This window comes from Hesperophylax consimilis, chromosome 3 (assembly GCF_061612785.1).
Source record: "Hesperophylax consimilis isolate HC1 chromosome 3, BYU_Hcon_1.0, whole genome shotgun sequence".
Taxonomy (NCBI): Eukaryota; Metazoa; Arthropoda; class Insecta; order Trichoptera; family Limnephilidae; genus Hesperophylax; species Hesperophylax consimilis.
In genome coordinates, this window is record NC_142838.1 from 12,050,837 (window position 1) to 12,069,257 (window position 18,421).

The window sequence follows — 18,421 nt, forward strand, 5'->3', positions numbered from 1 at the left end:
GCATCCTTTATGCAATAACTCGTTATTAGGGTTCTGTAGGCAAAGGACTTTGAATCCTAGTGTGTTATGTCATTTAACTGTTTATAAAATGATTATTTTTGTTCGAACCTTCATATCAAGGATTTAATTCCAGGTTTCAGACATTAAATGCATCTTTGTAATTTCTAATAAAGTGTTGGCTTGACTTGGCTTGCAATTGTTCATAATTGAAGTAACCCATGAAACGCAAGCTCGTAAATTGAAGTGAATCACAAAAAAATCTTCTGTTGTTTTTTGTCTCGCGTGAAAAATTTTAATGATTGCAAATTTATGTAATCGTCTTTAAAGTGTGCTTAAACAATGGGACTATGTGGGCAGGTACGTACTGCCAAATTTGTCCATCACTCTTTTAGTGTTAATTTTTTCCTGCTTTTATCGTTCAGAATTGTTCAACGAACCTTGTGTTATGCGGGTAATAATGCTATGTATTTAAATTATTGAAAATAAGTTAATGTGGTAAAATCTAAATGGGTGCCGTTAAAAACTTACTCTTGAACGGTGAGCTTTTGTATGGTAAAATGTGCATGTGCTTTTCTGTTCGGAATCTCTATTGCAACTATCCAGCCCGGAATTCATTAATTAAACTTTTCTTTAACAAGATTGGATGCCATATTTTGATCAATCGTTATAAAAAAACATGATTTTATAAAACAGCGCTGAGACTCGATCGTAGCTGCGAAGTAAAGCTAATGTAAGAATAAAGATGAAATATAAAACAGAAATGCATAACTGAAATGACTCCGGTATTTGCATCTTGTTCAAAGAACAAGCTTTTGTCCTGAGTCCAGACCACCCGACAGAGAGGCACGAAACATGGCCAGAGCTTTCGCATGCATCTAATAAGTCCACAGTCCACGATAAGCTCTCGGAACACTTGCATGCAGATGCAGTACCCAGAAACATGCATTTGCATAAACCGATCGGACAATGGGCGACTCTATTCCTTCCTTATCGATGACTCTTATTTTGCATGTTCTCCTGTTAGACGATAGTTGGCTCGCGATGATGCCGGCCGCCGGGAGGGCACCATTGTATTATGCCCTGTCCTCGCCGTGCCCGCTGTGTGCCCACGGCTGGAATTAACATTCCCTCCTTGTGCCCAGACAGATTAATAGACAACCTCTTCATCCATTGTTGACTTGTGGCAATGATGAAACTGACGCGCGGCACGGTGTGATAAGGACGTTCTGTGTGAGCGCCATTCTAAGTCGTAGGTTTAATGGAAGGGACATTATCGAACGTGACTCCGATTATCAGATTCGCCGATTTATATGGTGGTCTTCTGCTAGTATTATGTTGCTCGCTTGTAGTTTTTGCCCGTCTAAATCAAATGGAAGACATGCGTGAAACGTGAGGTGGATTTGACTGGACTTACGTGGAACTGCATACTTTAAAGCTTTTTGTAAAATGAAAAACCCCGAAGCGCTGTAAAAACCTGTTTCAAGTTTAGATATGAATTACTCTAGCGAGACATACAAATTAATTAAACTTAAACAACGCATTTTTTTTAATAAAATAGTTTTATTTTATGAGTTTTTATTTAGGTGGCCATTGTCTATTTTCTGCTTTCCATACAGCGTGTATTTTAATACAATTATCGAATATCAATCAATCATCCGAGCCGATAAACCTCCCACAGCAACAGATCTCTCTATGTATCTCTGATATGTTTTTCCAATCTGATATTTTAGGGTCAAGATAGTCCAAGGCACCTGTCAGTTGGATTGTCTGTCTAATAGGCACGACAGTATTGCATTGCGTTATTAATGTTCTAGTAAAGAATAAAGGATTCGGACGTGATGCCCCTGGGGCGAACCTCGCTTCAGAGTGTAAGAAGATGAAGGCACAAAGTAATAAAATATTTGTTTATCAGACGATTCTCAGATCTGTTAAGTTCTATGGCGCTATTATACATCGTGCCGACATCTGTGAACAATTCGCGGATCATCTTCTCGAGGAATTGAATAACATCTTCACAGCAGTGTAGTTACGCAATCGGCGAGTATCGAACACCCCATGAAATCTCGTACTTCCCCGCTGTGTTTAGGCAGTTGACTAATTTATATTTCCGGCCTTATGTATGTATCTGATTCTGTTCTGAACACTTTTTACTTGAATCACGTCATCAAGTGATGTGCCGGACTGTACCAGTATTGTTTATTTTTATATGGCAATTATGAACTACAATTAACGAATACAATTTTTAGGAGATGTGTTCCGTGATGAAGACACGCCACATTGAAAAAATTTTCTTGGTTCTTAAGTCGATATGCGTGAATAATATTTTACATAGGTACATTGCATTGAAAAAAAAAACATAAGTGCATGTCCAATGTTCGAAACAATTAAGATTAAGATGCACCAAGTTCTATGCTTAGTGATGACAACAAAGACTGTCGTGTTGGTAACATAATGTATCATTTGATGATTTTTTGTTATCACGCAATTTGCACGTCATTTTGTTGAATCTCCTTTCTAAATGATTCTTACCGTGACTAAATTCATCCACGATAATTTAATTATGTATACCTATCGTTCAATTACTTTCTTCTCACTTCGTGTTGCAAATGAAAGCAAAATTATTACTACATCTTAGTACCTAAGTAACTCTCTAAGCATGGCGTGTTTCTTAGTTTTTACTGACGATCTTTCCAATATTGAACACACAGAAATTTTCAATATCTCGTAATTATAAACTCCTTTGAAGTTATAGAATTTAAATCTTGCGTTTTTATAAATGAATTGTTATTTATTTAAATAATTTATAATGACATAAACCAAACGTATTTTAAGCCGTTGATTTCTAGAAAATAAAATAAATAATAAATTAGATTGATAAGAATATTTGCTATGTTAAAAATACCTGAGAGATTTAATTTAGATCATCATGCAAAGCTCACATACACAATCAAATATACGTAAATTGGTTATGAAGTAGACATAAAATGTCTTATATTTGCTTTTAAATTTAAAGCGTCATTTTGAAAATTTTAACTTTATTTATTTATTTATTTATTTACTTATTTAAAGATAAATACAAAAGAAAGTACAAATTACATATTAGGAAGCTGCCTGTCCAACTAGGAAATATTTCCTTAACTTATTGTGTAAAGAATAATTCAGAAAGCGATGAAGTAGGTAGGTAATTACTTATAATATATTATTTTAACAGAAAAAGAATCCAATGCAGCAGATACTTTGTGATGTGACATTAAAATTTGGAAGAAAACAATAACATAGTAAAGTTCACTTAATGTCAGTGGTATTTACTAAGTTGTTAATTTATTAAAAGTAAAAAAAGCTCTGTTAAGCTCTCTAAAAGAAAAAGCACCCGAAGAAAAATGATTTCGTTGAAATTAAGGATTCTTCATCTTTAATAATAAAAATAATAATAATTGGATGACTTGTATAGTGCGGTTTTGTGCAAAATCACCTCAAGGGCGCTGTACAAACTTATAATATATTTCTACAGTGATCTATGATATTACTTAACTATTTATGGAGATAATATACAGTACAATACTTACCTGGTAGGTCACTTGAGATTAACACTTAATTAATATTATCTAATTGTTTATTAGCAAAATTTAGATACAGGATTTAGGACATAATTGTAAATTTGAATATAACTGGACTTCTCTTAGGAATGGTATATTTAATTTAAGGGTACGACAGCTTAAAAAGGTAAGTTTTTTGTTTAGACGTGTATATATCTCGTCACGCGAACAAAAATTCCACGTGTTGGTTGATAGGAGGTAGATTCATTTATATTTTGGCAGCATTCGTTTAAAAATATCTCCAATATAAAGGATGTCTGATTATAATAATAAACAGGCGGTGATTTGTATTCGGCGCGCGACGATAGCGTGGGTGCCCCATCCGGGCGCGGAAGGAAGATGTTGAAGCGCCATAAGCGATGCAGGGGACATCGCTTCTCACGCCGGATGACGGTGCGTAACACCTCCTCGCTACCTCTGCAGCCCTACTCCTGGTCGCTACTCCTGGACGCTACTCCTGGACGGTGGAAGGCGGTCGCGGTGCATTTTAACTTTGCGTGTCATTGAAAATTCCATGACAGTTCTGTGACCAGTAAACGTAAGAGTATAAGATTTGTAAATAGGTATTTAAATACCTACCTACTTAATTACTAAACACGACGATTTCACAATTGAAAAAAGTATCTCTACTGATCCATTACCGACCGCCCGACGCGTGCGTGAGCGTCAGCTGATTCTATTTTTCATAATAACATACATACTTCTTTTTTTGCAAAATATTTATTTTTGTTAATTTTACCGTCTCACCCGACAATATTCTAAGTTTATAATCTATTTTATGTATTTACCCCAGAATAGCTACTCTAAATAAATAAAATAATTATAATTTTATATTCAGATAAAAAAAATGTCATCATGCCTATCGGTTACTGCGGCGCACGACATGTTAAAACGGCCACCATCTTGAAACCGGAACCGAAACATAACAAACCAATTTACAGACAGGTGAAATACCAAATGGTTGAGTTAAAAATAGGACATCGGTACGCTCAGTCAAATATATCATATAAAACATTGGATGCGGAAATTGACCCACTTCCCGACATCCGATCGAGCTGAAACCCGGCAGATATACTCGTTTACGATGGCAATGTATTCTTAACTTTGGTGGCAATCACGCACTCACACGCGAACACATACGCATCACTCTGAAATTGGATGACATTACAGTATTTAATCTACGAAATAAATCTCGGTCCATCCCGATCGGCATTTGGCGAGGTTTGTAGAGTTATCGACTCCAGTTACTGGGTAGGAAGATTCCATCCTCAGTCAAACCAAAATATATATGTACATAATATATATTTACATATTTTTTAAGTTGTAAAATTTCTTTTTTAAGTTCACAGCAGTTAAGAGCTAATCCCTGGGGAAGAAGGTTCAATCCTCAGCCAAAATATTGTAGTAAAGGTTTCTTTCTTTATTCCGGAAACGCGAATAACTTAACAGTTTCTGTAAACTGCAAGCCTCTGCTTCACCTGTCTGTATTTTATTTTTGATATGATAAAAGCGATTTTGAAAATTTATGTATTATAAGATAGACAAAGATATTAACCGTTTAACTATCGCACTTTCAAAATACTTGCAGATCTTAATTTATTTTTCAGCCAACAGCAGTCTAACAAGAGTCTAACTATTTTCAATGTACTTAATTCTTAAAATATGTTTTACCACCTAAGTGCATCGTTATAAACATTAAATGTGTGAAGAGAATGAATCTAAATATATCGCATTTCCAAGTGCAAGTATTGTGACGTACTACGTGACGTACTCGTGCCCGTGCGAGTAAAAAGAAAATCACACAAAGTTATTTGGAGAAGATATTACCGAGGAATCTTTTCAAGTGCCATTCACCTCGTTACATTTTAGGCAATCATATATACCACTTGTACACGCTCGTGCACAATGAGGGACGGTATGCAGCGGGTATTCATCTAGCCTCTATCCTCTATACAGTCACTTGAATAAACACTTTTTTTAAATTACAACCGTTAGGCATTGTTTGGAAAGAAATTTCAAATAAGTCGCCCATTGCATTTTGTGCTTATTGACTTTCAAAAGTTTGGTGTCAATTTCGTAACATTTGTAAACAATTATTTCGGCAGCTGAATAAATTAGGTTTCATGTCAGCACACTTGTTGGAATCTACACTAGTGTTTAGCTGCATTTTGCATCGCATCGCATTGCACAAGTACTAGGTATGACTTGAACAATTAAATACCGGGTCGGGATAAAGAAGATAGGTAATCCAGGTATGTGTGTATGTTGTGCGCAAACCGTCGAGCGGGCGCAATTAGCCCTAGTTGAGGTTATCGCTCCGTGAGATAATAGTGACTATAATGACGGGGAAGCAGGTGGATAGTGGATGGTAAAGGGTACAGTGTATGTGAACTAGTTTAGGACAGGACGTTGGACTAACCTGAGACAGCGGCGGCCAGTGCAAGCACCACACACGACAGCAGGGCGGCTCTCATCTTGTAACTTGCGAGGAGTAAACAGCGAAGACAAACTCTTTGAAGAGGTTGAGATTGATTCAAATGTACCGGCGACGTTCGTTCGTGTAGCGCGCGCGGCGTTTGTCAGAGTACACGCGGCCTGGCACATGCGCGGACCCTTTTATACCCTCTCCCGAACCTCCCGCGGGTACCGCCCCCCACCTCCCTCCTCCCGCCTCACGTGGCGCCCTCCAGAACTAAGCAGATATCTCAAAATGCACCTCGATTGGAATATGTACCATCTCATAGCTCATAGCTCAATCTATCATAGAATCTTACATGCCAAATCTTCATTAGCGCTGAAATAACATTACAAGATACCCATGCGGGTTATTTATTTGGGCTATTACCAATTTTCTTCGGAATATTAACAATGTTGTTTGTAAGCATCGTTTTCAAGTTTTTTGCAATTCTCTTTAACACACTGCTATACAACCTAGCTTTTTATTGTACTGGGAAGCAATTTCGTTATAAGAAATATAATTGCAAAAAACATTTGAAACAAACTGGACATTGAAATAAATACCGATTGTAATTGATTCAAATACCTTAGTGTACCCTCTGAAATAATGTATTTGCTAAGCAAGGAAAAGTTTTGGGAATTTGAGAAATAACATTCTGGAATTTGAAGAAATGACAGGAAAAAAAACAACCATATCTAAATAGGCTTACCTTTAAAATTAGTTTATACCATATTAAGTAGGTAAAGTCATATTATTACAAATCTTTAGCTTTTAGTGTTTAGTTTACGATTCACATTTAATTAAGAGAAGATAGATGATTTTCTTATAAATCTAAAATATTTAACAAAGAATATTGTCTGTGGTATTGTAGTTTTATTTTTTTACAAATCTTCAATTTCATTCCGAAGGTTGATAAAAATTTGCACACTTAATTTTCAAAACAGTAGGAAGGTGACTGCTTACATGAGATTTCAAAAATCCACCCCCATCCCGTTTTCCTATCCTTAAAGGTGGAAACACATTACTAAAACCCGACGCGACCCGATGAAACGCGATGCGTGTTGAGTCGAATCAAATGTATTGTTTTCTTATGACCAGAATCACACTATGAACATCCGACATGGCGTCGCGTCGGATGTTCATAGTGTGATTCTGGTCATAAGAAAACAATACATTTGATTCGACTCAACACGCATCGCGTTTCATCGGGTCGCGTCGGGTTTTAATAATGTGTTTCCACCTTAAATCAGAATGTTGATACTTTTGATGAAAATTTTTTGATGAAAACTCTGTGTAAAGCCCGGGTATTTCAGCTAGTCATTGATAAGGCTGAAACTCAACTACAAACTCAATCCTTAAGATAATTCATATATTCAATTACTTGGGCAGAGAGGATAGACCGCCACGCAACTCTGTCTCGGCAAACACTTCTTGCTTCATTCATATTATATTATTCTGTTATTCTTCCTAGGGCGTCCCTGACTTCTACAATTATCTTCCGCGCCGTATATTTACTTTACACTCCTTTCTTCATTCTATCCTCCCTACATGTCCCTTTCTTAATCTTAACTGATATGCTTACATCAATCAGCCTTGCATACTTTCAGAATCTCCACATTTTAAAGACGGTCATACAATGTTTTAACACACATACGCCTTAGAGATCTCTTTTCTACAGCATTCAGTTTACATATATTCTTCGTTTGTCATATTCATGATATTATTATATAATTCCATAATTTCTATTTTTATTTCTATCAAAAAATACTCCTTGAAAGCCGTTTAACCATTTACATCAAGACAACCATAATATATTGAGTTAAATGAAAAGTGCAAGTTAATATTATACACGGTGTCCGGAAACTCATAGTGCAAGTGGAAAGCAGGTGAATCATCAACTTTTATCGATATGAGTACCTATTTTTTTTTTTACTTTTTCCATTTCTCGACAACCTTTTGGAGTCTGGTCCTGCGCATCCAAGCAGCTTATATTAACCCAATAAGGACCGATTTCTTTTCAAATTTTACCCAAAAATTCAAATTTCGGATTCGATTTACTTGTAAACCAAAGTTCAAATTAAAAAATGAGCTATAAGTATCTCGAAATTGTCTCCAAATTTGATGTTTATTTACAGAATTTCTCTTGCCTTAAGTATTTCTCTATATGTCATAAAATAAATTATTTCTCCTATAGGCATAATAAATTGACTCTCTTCGTATACGGCTGTAAAATGAATATTTTCACAAACCATAAGTTCCGCCGACGTGACGTAAATTTCTGCATGATGTCTATTATCTAAGTTTCAGAAAATACTTACTCCTTGCGAGAAAAAAAGTTTCTTTGCCAGCCTGTTTGTTCCCTGCCTATTGCCTATTCCTGGAAAGGCGCCAGATACAAAGAGAGGATCCGGAGATTAATCATCGGCAGTCGTTGTGGCAGAGAGCGCCGATACCACCGCGCAAGATGAAAAACGGGAGGAGGCAGGGGAAGGAGGCATGTATGCAAAACATTCTGCATTGTGACCAAGCTAGCCTACCAAGCGTACCAACCAGCCAGGCAACCAACCTCTCCCTTCGTTAGGGAGGCGATTCCGAAACTAATCTCACTTCGATAGGTTCAGATCTACAACAGACTTAGATAGTTTAGGAGACAAACGACCTATGTGGAAGATCGAAGAACAAATTAGTCTATGGGTACATTCAAACATAAGTTACTTTAAATTATTATAAGCAATAATTAGTCGCCTGTAGTGTCAATACAAATTGAAAATATCTCCCGAGTAAAAATAAATGCCGCCGACAGGAATTGAACTGGTGCCTTCTGATGTCTGGCCAGACGCTCTGAACCACCGAGCCACGTCGGCTTATTTCCAACCCGCCAAATAATTCAATATCTACTATTACTTCAATCAACAATTACTGCGTCTTATATTTTATAATTTTTGTTTTTACTCGGGAGATATTTTAATTTTTTTGTTTTATATTACAGGCGACTAATTATTGTTTATAATAATTTAATATCCTTTGTGTTCTGCATAAAAACCTTATTTATATACCTAGTTTATCATTTAAAAATAATTTAAGTTTCTTTAGCTTCTCGTTATACCTGCACATTGTTCAGAAACAAGTTGTTATCACAAACAATCGAAGGTTTTTGGTTTCACAAGCCTTACTGCTTTTCGTGGGTTATGCCTTAATACTATAAAGATAAGTTTTAGTGTCCTTAATGTAATAGAAATAAGTTGTACTAAATATTCAAAAAATATTTTTTTTATAATTAAATAAAATCATACAAAAAAAACTCAGTGCGGTTTATTTGCTTTTATTCTCATTAAAATTGGCAATATATTTTAATAATAATAAAATTATTGCTTTATTATAAAAAATATGAAAGTTTGTGTACTTTCAAATTCACTTCCTTCAATAAAAATCAATACCGATGTTTGTTTCACGTCTGCCAGTCGTCCCATGACAGCCATTTTTAAATTTATTTTTAACGGTTAAAAGCCATTTGGAGCTGTTTATACGCTTCGAGGCATTTTAAAAGACACTAAACAGCTGATGATAACCCCCTAGCGAATGATTTGTTAAAAACTTGATTCGAAAACAAAATATCCAATCAAAAAAGTTATACCACAAAATCGGCTACCAGTTTACCGTTTGTACTTCGAATTTCCGGACACCATAGAATTTTTTTTCACTATATACCTAACCCCAGAGAGGGGCGACCATTAAGGATCAAACCTATTGCTGGATACGGCTTTCAATGGTTCAAACCAGAATTATTTAACATTTTTAACTTTTTTTAAATAACGTGAGTACGGAAATATTGCCAACCGTCTGGAACCAGTGAGACTATGGCATCCCAATTGGGGTATCTTGTGAGGCCGAAGGTAGTGAGGAGAGGAAGGAGATGAGGGACAGAAAGGTGGAAAAATACCTGTCTATTCAGACGAGGTCAACATCTCGACAAGCCATTTCAAGCAATCTTTCAATTCTGAATGTTGGTCTTTCATCAAGGTATATGATAGTATCTTCCACTCTGGAACATGGCACAATTAGGCATATATTATTTTTAATGAATTAATTATAAAATAACACAAATTAATTAAATAAAATTGACTTTGCCCACGCCGAGATTTGAACCCGCGACCTTCAGATTGCTAGTTGAGGGCCTTACCCTCATTATGAATGTCAAATATCGATCAGAAGTAATTTTCTTTTTTATCTTCTTATTGAATGCACATCTTTTATGAGACATTAACCCCTTTTGAATAATCAGGTACTTCGCAACCTTCCCATACTCATCTCCTTCTCAAATTAGAGATTCCATAGTTCCACTGCCTCTGGGACATAATTGAACTAAAACTTATTGTTTTAGTAAAAGAACCCTTTCATTCTAACATGGAGAAACGAAATTGATTAAATTTACAGTATTTCTATAGCTATTTCCCACGAAATATTCGTTTCATAAAAGAGTCTGGTTTTTCCGCTGAACAAATATAATTTATTTTTTAATTTTTTGCTGTTTGTTTTTGGGGTGTTATGCCGTGTTGCGCTAACTCCTTCTTTAGCCGACGTTTCGGACAGCGTTGCAGTGTCCATCATCAGGGCAGATCCGGTAGATCCGAAGATACCGGATCTGCCCTGATGATGGACACTGCAACGCTGTCCGAAACGTCGGCTAAAGAAGGAGTTAGCGCAACACGGCATAACACCCCAAAAACAAACAACAAAAATGCTTTTGGCCGTGAGAATCTAAAAACTTACCTATTTTTTAATTATTTTAATATTATCCAATTTTTAATATTATCAGAAATTCCGTTCATAATCTCGAATGTAATGAATTTCTGTATTATGGTGGTTGTTTTAGAACCAAAAATTTGAAAATAGGTTATTAACACTGTCTTTTTTACTCTAAAAAAATATGATAATGAAAACCTTTTTATTTTATTTTTATGTTGACGGATAAATTTAAAATGTGTTTTTTGATTTGCCGCCGAAACGACATTTGGTTCGTGAATATAGCTTTGTTGATGTCACACCGGCAAACTGCGGTAATAGCCTTCTTACCAGCTAATAGCGTTTTCTACGTCATAATGACGTTGTAGCCAGTTTATCAGTTACGTGAAATTAAAAAAAAACTTTTATTAGTCATGCTGTAAGTATGCAAGACATTATTAGAAATATAATTAATAATATTCCTTTTATTCCTCTATGAATCACCTCCCTGGCGCCTGACACCGCATCCCGGGAACTCGGGAAGACCTGGCGGCAACCAAACGTGACACGGCTGACGTAAAAATAATTGAACGCTCCTTACAATTGCTTCAATCCCCGCTATCCCGGGATGCCGTGGGTGTATCATAGGAATTGTCTATTATTTATCGACTGTCATTTGTTGCCAAGTTGCAGATTTGCATGGGGGTAACTCCATTCAAACACTGGGAATTCAATGAGTGAAGAGTGAAGCAACGGCCTTTAGAAAATGCGACCTCAGACCGAGGTGGATACGGACGTTCAGACAATGGACATCGCTTTGTCTTTTACTGCGATGGCGTTTTAACTCGTGGAAAACTATATTATTGATTATATTATACTGACGGAGATAAAATTTGGTGTTATTGTTCCACTATTGGAACTTATTATTATTATTTATGGATTTAGTTACTATGCAATTAGGTTATGGCTGGCATAATTTTAAGAAATCAGCGGAAAACAAAACTATTAGCGCATCCTCAAATTTATCTGGACACAAAATAAAGGTGACTAATATAGAGGGTTTCATCAAATAGTAACATTTTTAGAAAATAATATTATATCCTGGGTTTAATAAACAAATTGCAATACGAAAGGGCATCAGTAGTAGAAGAAAAACGAGCTTGTCATTTTTATGTAGTGTGAAACAAAATTAGTACTGAATTATTAAATTTTATGTTTTATCAAATATTTTTATCTGATTAAAGCCATGCGGCGTATGAATGAATTTATTATGTAAAATTGATTACAGAATAAATAAAATTTAACATATTTAGCACCTGTACTACAGTGGCTTGAAGGAAATTCTTCAAATATGATGAAGGGGCGTGCCCTGCCACTGTGCGACGGCCTGGACGAGAGTGTTTTCCGATTTGTCGACGCTGCCTCAACCGGCTACTCTCGGCGCATCAAAGCAGCAACCCATGCTCCCTTCACCCTCTGCGAACATGTGCGAGGCGCTGCATCGCCAGAACATGACTATTTTATTTTAATAAACACTTCCTGTGATATCTGTCTTAAACATAATTAAATAAATATATAATAAGAACAATAAAATCGAATTTAAAAATAATTAACTAACTAAAAACCAAACGGAAACATCTAGAACACTGTAGTGGTTAAACAAGACAAGACAAAAGCAAAACAGGTTACAAAAGAGTTTTTTATCAAGAAAACCATCTTTGGTCACATAATTCAAGACCTACAACGATGGAATCGTCCAAGCTCCTATTCAAAGAAAATGATTCAGGGAGAAGAGCAAAATGAATACCGAAAAGGATAGCTTTTTGATGGGTTTAGAATCCACTCAAAAAATGAAGTACAAATTCGAAACGGACCGCGAGGAAAAACATTCAAGTAGCCCAATTCCCAACGCCAGGAAAGATGTATGTATCTATTCAAGTAAACCAATTCTTAACTACATAAAGTTTATATTGATAAAGGAGAAGCCACAATGATGTTGTTAATGATTTGCAACCACCATGGAATTTTTAACTCTGCGTACGTACGAGTAATACTTGATTATTGATTGTGAAAAATTATTTTATTACACAACTTCCACGAGAACTTGCGCTCTTAAACGTATTATAATCATGCATCTATACAAGCATGCTCATAAGGCATTCCATTAATAACGAAATTACCACCTCTCTAATTAAATAACGCGTAAATGCGCATGAAATAGCAATACAAAATGTTTTATCATTTGTATGAAATTTTAAATTTCTTAGGCTAAAATACAGTTAAGATCTTTGATAATGCTAATTATATGAAATGAACATTGCTCATTTAATGCAACGTCATTTTGGAATGAAATAGCATTTACGCAGTTGTTACCTTTGCAGTGGGGTACCACTGTGAATAAAGGCTTGCATTTAATTAATCTTTATTTAATAAAGTTTGATCATTTTCAGCTGAGTCATCCTATCTTATAATGTAAGTAGTTTCAAGTCTACTATATTTAGGAGTTTAAAAGATTCCGAAAAATAAATCTTTGCACTTCTCTTAAATATGATGTGTTCACTGAGAAAAATGAGTATTGCTAATTTATTAAGAATCTCTTCAAATTATTGGTAATTCGGTTAAAAACGGAATTGCAGGCTGTTTCTTGATAAACTCTTAGTAAATTCCTAATATATCGGAACACGTGTTCATGCACGTGCATTTTTCCTTGACAATATATAATGACAAAATGCGAAATTATTAGGATTTTCATGAACACGTGTTCCGACATCGAGATGATATATATATATTCGTATTTTGCTCAAATTTTATCAGGAAACTGTTAATTCATTCGTCAAGGGCCTGCAATCCCGTTTTTAAGCACACCCAACAATAATAATTGTAGACGTTACCATCCGGAATAAGAACGTGTCGTTTTTACTCAATCTTTAAAAAATCTCCCATGTGGCTCATGGCCTATGTCGTATTTGGGAATGGTGTGGCGTTGAGATGCCCGGCTATTGAAGAGTGGGAAACACAAAACTGGAAAATCATTCTACAACAGTGCTGTTGATATATATACCAAGCCCATATCGAAAGAATAGAAAGAATTAAAAAAAAATTTTAAACACATAAATTATAAACTAAACTTACACTTCTCAAATTATATCGAATCCATTAAATTTCATAATTTTAACTCCCTCCAAACACGACGTCTAATTTTTGATCAAATCCTATTATTTAAAATCCTAAATAATGATCTGGACTCACCAGAACTTACCAATTTAATAAATTTTCATATTCCGTCTAGATCAACCCGACAATCTGATTTATTTTTTCTACCCTCGTGTAGAACAAACATTCGAAAAAATTCCCCGATTCCTCGCATATGTGCACAATATAATAAAAAATTTTACAGCATTGACATTTTTGGTAATAACCTAAAGAAATATCGATATGAAGTAATGCGTACGATCGATTATTAATATGAGAGTATGGAATGTATCGGCAGCATCTCCTATCCTCTTCCTATTTTCCTCTTCCTCTTCCCTTCCTTTAACACCAAATTAATTTTAAGAAACTAAAACTACATTTCTAATGCACTTTAACATAAGAAACTTATGTGGCTTGACTACAATTAACTTGTATATTTATATCTATCACTGCATATTATATTATATAAAAGCTTTTTGTTTCTTACAAAATAAATAAATATATTACAAACACATATTTGAACAGCACTGTTGTAAAATGATTTTACATTTTTTGTTTTTCCTCCCTCATACAAATCTGGTATCTTCAAGAGTAGTTCACACAGTATCCCCAAATATGACATAGGCCATGAGCCATTAGGGAGATTTTTTAAATAATTAATTAAAAATTTGAGCGGCACACCACCCCACAAAATCCTCCATAGAAATTAAGTAACAAGAAACCTGTGGATCAACAGTGGAATATAGATATAGATAGTATTTATAGCAGATAACAAAAGAAAAAGTACAATACAGTCCAATTAATTTCACGTTTTATACTCCCATCTTTATCCGCTTGATTAAATCACTTCATACGTCATCAACCGCATCTTTTAAATCAGTGTTTCCCAACCCAGGCAATACCTATAACCTAGCAACGAGCGATTTTTTAACACTTCAAGCAGGAGGCCCTGAGGAAGAAATTTGCCCTCGGGGCCAGTGTCATCTTTGAAGATGCAGTGGAGAGAGTCTTTTAAATTAAAGGATCGAGGAAGTTCCTGCTTCCAAGGCGATGGGTCGAAAGAGTCCGGCTGGAGAGGTCAAATGGTCTCCCTTAACCGGCCTCTCCCGATCCAGCCCGCCACGCAGTGATGGTAGTATATGCTTCCACTGCCTATATCTGATCAAACCTGACCCCGTGAACCCGAACACCCCTGCCAAGTCACCAAACGTAGCTTTATTAATTTGTGTCGCTTGTGGGGCGATCAAGAGTTAAAAAGTGCTTTAGTGGGCAATTATATAATTTTGAGCGATAGGCGCACTTATTTTATTATAAACAATGCAGATAGTTCAGCGATTTCTTGCCGCGATACAAGTTTGATTCCATTTAAAGGTTTCCCTTTCATATGTTTCCAAAAGATTCCGTGAGAGCCAAACTTCTTTGAAATATTACTTTCCGAAAGATAAGAATCGACAGCATATATTGATTTGTCCCTGTCCTATTTTTCTATAGTAAAATGTAGCACTTTCTTTGTCTATTTTGTTACTTTGAGAGGGGGCGTTGAAAAAAATTATTCTTGAAAAATTGGCTCAAAAGGTTGGAAAACTCTCTTTTAAATAATAAGCGTACTATAAATCTGTTTACAGTTAAGAATGATACTGATATTGCAATAAATAATAAATTAGTGCGAAAAATACGTTCATAACTCTGGGATTTGGATGGTCGTTAGTTACAATAATCCGTATACATCAGGTTTGGGATATTATTTTTTACCTGCTGTTGTGAAAATCGATTTTGTTTTATTTTTGGGTTAGTTTAGTTACAATTTATTCATTATTTAACCGCCAAAATTAAATCAATTTGCTGTATAATCTCATCATCTCCATTCACACCTAATATATACGATTTTAAAAAAAAGACTAAAAAGTGGAAAATCCGTTTGTATCATCAAATAATGTCCATTCAGAAATAGGCCTTAACGAATGAATTATTAGGTTTCGTGATAAACTTTTAGTAAATTACTTATATATTATAACGATATCGGAACACTTATTCTTGAAAAACCGAAAATTGTGGTGATATTTATATTATTTATCAAGGCAAATGCACGTGCACTTGATAATATATCACGATATTCAGTTTTTCATGAAGAACAAGGTGATAATATACTCGTAATTTACTAAAAGTTAATTTAATATACTCTTAATTTACTAAAAGTTTATTTAATATACTCTTAAGTTTATCAGGAAACCTGATCATTCAATCGTTAAGGATTGCCCATAATTTGAAGAGATTCTTAGGACGGGTTGTTTCGGAGAATTTGAACAATTCTTCAAATTTTAAAGTTAATTTTCAGGTTCTGTGAAAGATTTTTTCAAGTTCTGTTTTTATTTGAGTTCTGTCAAGCAACTACCCTATGCTGATATAATAACAGAACTTAAATAGGACTTTCACAGAACCCGGAAATCAACATTGAAATTTGATGAATTGTTCAAATCCTCCGAAACAACCCGTTCTTAATATAAGCAATAGTTTCTCATTTTTCTCCGTGTTGCCAAAAAGAGAACGAGCGAAAATTCAAACTACCGTTGTTTTACATCCGTAGATTTATTGGGGTTCCAAATTAAAATCTACACCAGCGACGTCACCGAATGCACGTTTAATTGTGTCAACTGTACGTGCTGTGTCATAGATTCTTTTAATATTGTTAATAAACACCTAAAGTGTAAAGAATTTCCGATGTTTGCGCCTACTTTACCAGTTATGTAATAGTGCATACATCTACCTGCTATCGAAACAGAGTGCACTATTCATGTACGAAGCCACCTTATTCGTTTGTTTTTACCTACACTCTTTTTTACACCTTTTGGAGAAATTAAGTTGGAACTTCTTTTAGTATTACTTATTTACTCTTTTACACGCCAATGAAGTTTTTAAATGAGTACAAATGGTTACATTTTTTTTTACCCAAGTGTTATTAATTATAATTGTCTTTTTTATATCGTTTACACTTTGATAAAAATTAAAAAAATATATATTTAATAATTTAAACATTTTAAGAAACAATATTTTGACATTTAAGATTTGTTTAGGTGTGTTTGAAGCATTTTCGAGAATTTGTTATTTTAAAAATGTCGATATTATTTGTATACTCGTTTGCTAAAGTATATAGGCGCGGAATTGGCCAGTTTGCTACATAATTTTTTTATGAACAGTGACAATTAAATAGGTTCCTATGCCTACTATGTTGATTAGGTACTCTTATATTTACTAGTCTCAGGAAAGCGCAACAGTCAAGCTTCAAATTAACTATTTAAAAAAGAAGCATTAGTTATTAATCGATCCTCAAGATTTGTTTTTAGAGAATATTAAATAAATATATAAAGTACTCAATATAAAATCCCTTTACATCAAACACTTATCATCCTACTACAAATTCAATCATACGAAAAAAAACATTTTTGAATCAACCTATAACACAAGCAGTGTTGCCAAGTTAGCATATTATATGCAAAATTTGGCATAATTACTCCATGTTTAGCATAACTATTATGCTTTTAGCATATAGCATATTTATTTGGCTTATTTTTACAGAAACATGAAAAAAATAAAAAACAATTTTTTAACTAACAAAAATGATATCGATTGAAATACTGGTGTCTCAATGGAGAAACATAGTTCACATTAAATGGGAATCCTTGACTTCCACTGTACAGTTTTGGAATGAAGTCATGCAATATAAAGATTCAGCTAATAATAACCCCTTCGGTGATTTATGTCAGTTTGCAATGTCTATTTTAACATTGCCCCATTCAAATGCGGACATTGAACGTGTATTTATCCAAATGAGTCTGGTCAAAACAAAACTCCGAAATCGTTTGGCGGTGAGAACCCTGAATGCCATTTTGTACGTGAGATTTGGCCTAAAGAGAGCAGGAAAGTGCTGTTATTCTTACACTGTTCCTGACGAAGTACTACGCTGCATTGGGACCAAAGAAAGTTACGACTCCGTCTCTCAGCCTTCCACATCAGCTGCTGTTAATGAAGAAGAAGAAGATGAAGATATTGATATTTTATTTCACTGATTTTATTTCTAAGTTAAATTTATGTTAGCTTTTTTTGGCATTTTTTAAATTTGCTGGCATATTTTTCCCATCACTCTATTTCTCAACAAATACTAAGTTAAATTTATGTTGGCTTTTTTTGGCATTTTTTAAAGGAATTTAGCATATTTCTGGCATATTTTTCCCATCACTCTAGCATATTTTGAAGTAGTTGAGTTGGCAACACTGAACACAAGATATTCTAACCAATCCAACTATACTATTCCAGCAACAAGAACCTCAATGGCGCAGTCACAATTTCATTTTCTTGCTCCTAAAATCTTCAACAATTTACCAATAGAAATAAAGTCAATTGCCAAATACGACAGTTTCAGGAAGGCGCTGGGGATTTCTTGATGAGTGAGTGAGAT

The 18,421-nt window shown here is 34.7% G+C and overlaps 2 protein-coding genes across 6 annotated transcripts in view; one reads left to right on the forward strand and one right to left on the reverse strand.

Annotated features, from left to right (window-relative positions):
* nw (narrow) overlaps positions 1 to 6,174 on the reverse strand; it is a 29,682-nt gene extending 23,508 nt beyond the window's left edge. For both annotated transcript variants that reach the window (XM_089647973.1, XM_089647979.1), the window contains exon 1: positions 6,016 to 6,174. In XM_089647973.1, coding sequence (XP_089504099.1) covers positions 6,016 to 6,070 — 55 coding nt within the window. In that variant the 5' untranslated portion in view covers positions 6,071 to 6,174. The remainder of the gene's footprint in view (positions 1 to 6,015) is intronic.
* The window catches only part of LOC149424948 (cytosolic carboxypeptidase 1-like), a 190,984-nt gene that overhangs the window by 91,769 nt on the left and 80,794 nt on the right, over positions 1 to 18,421 (forward strand). The gene's annotated exons all lie outside the window — the stretch shown is intronic.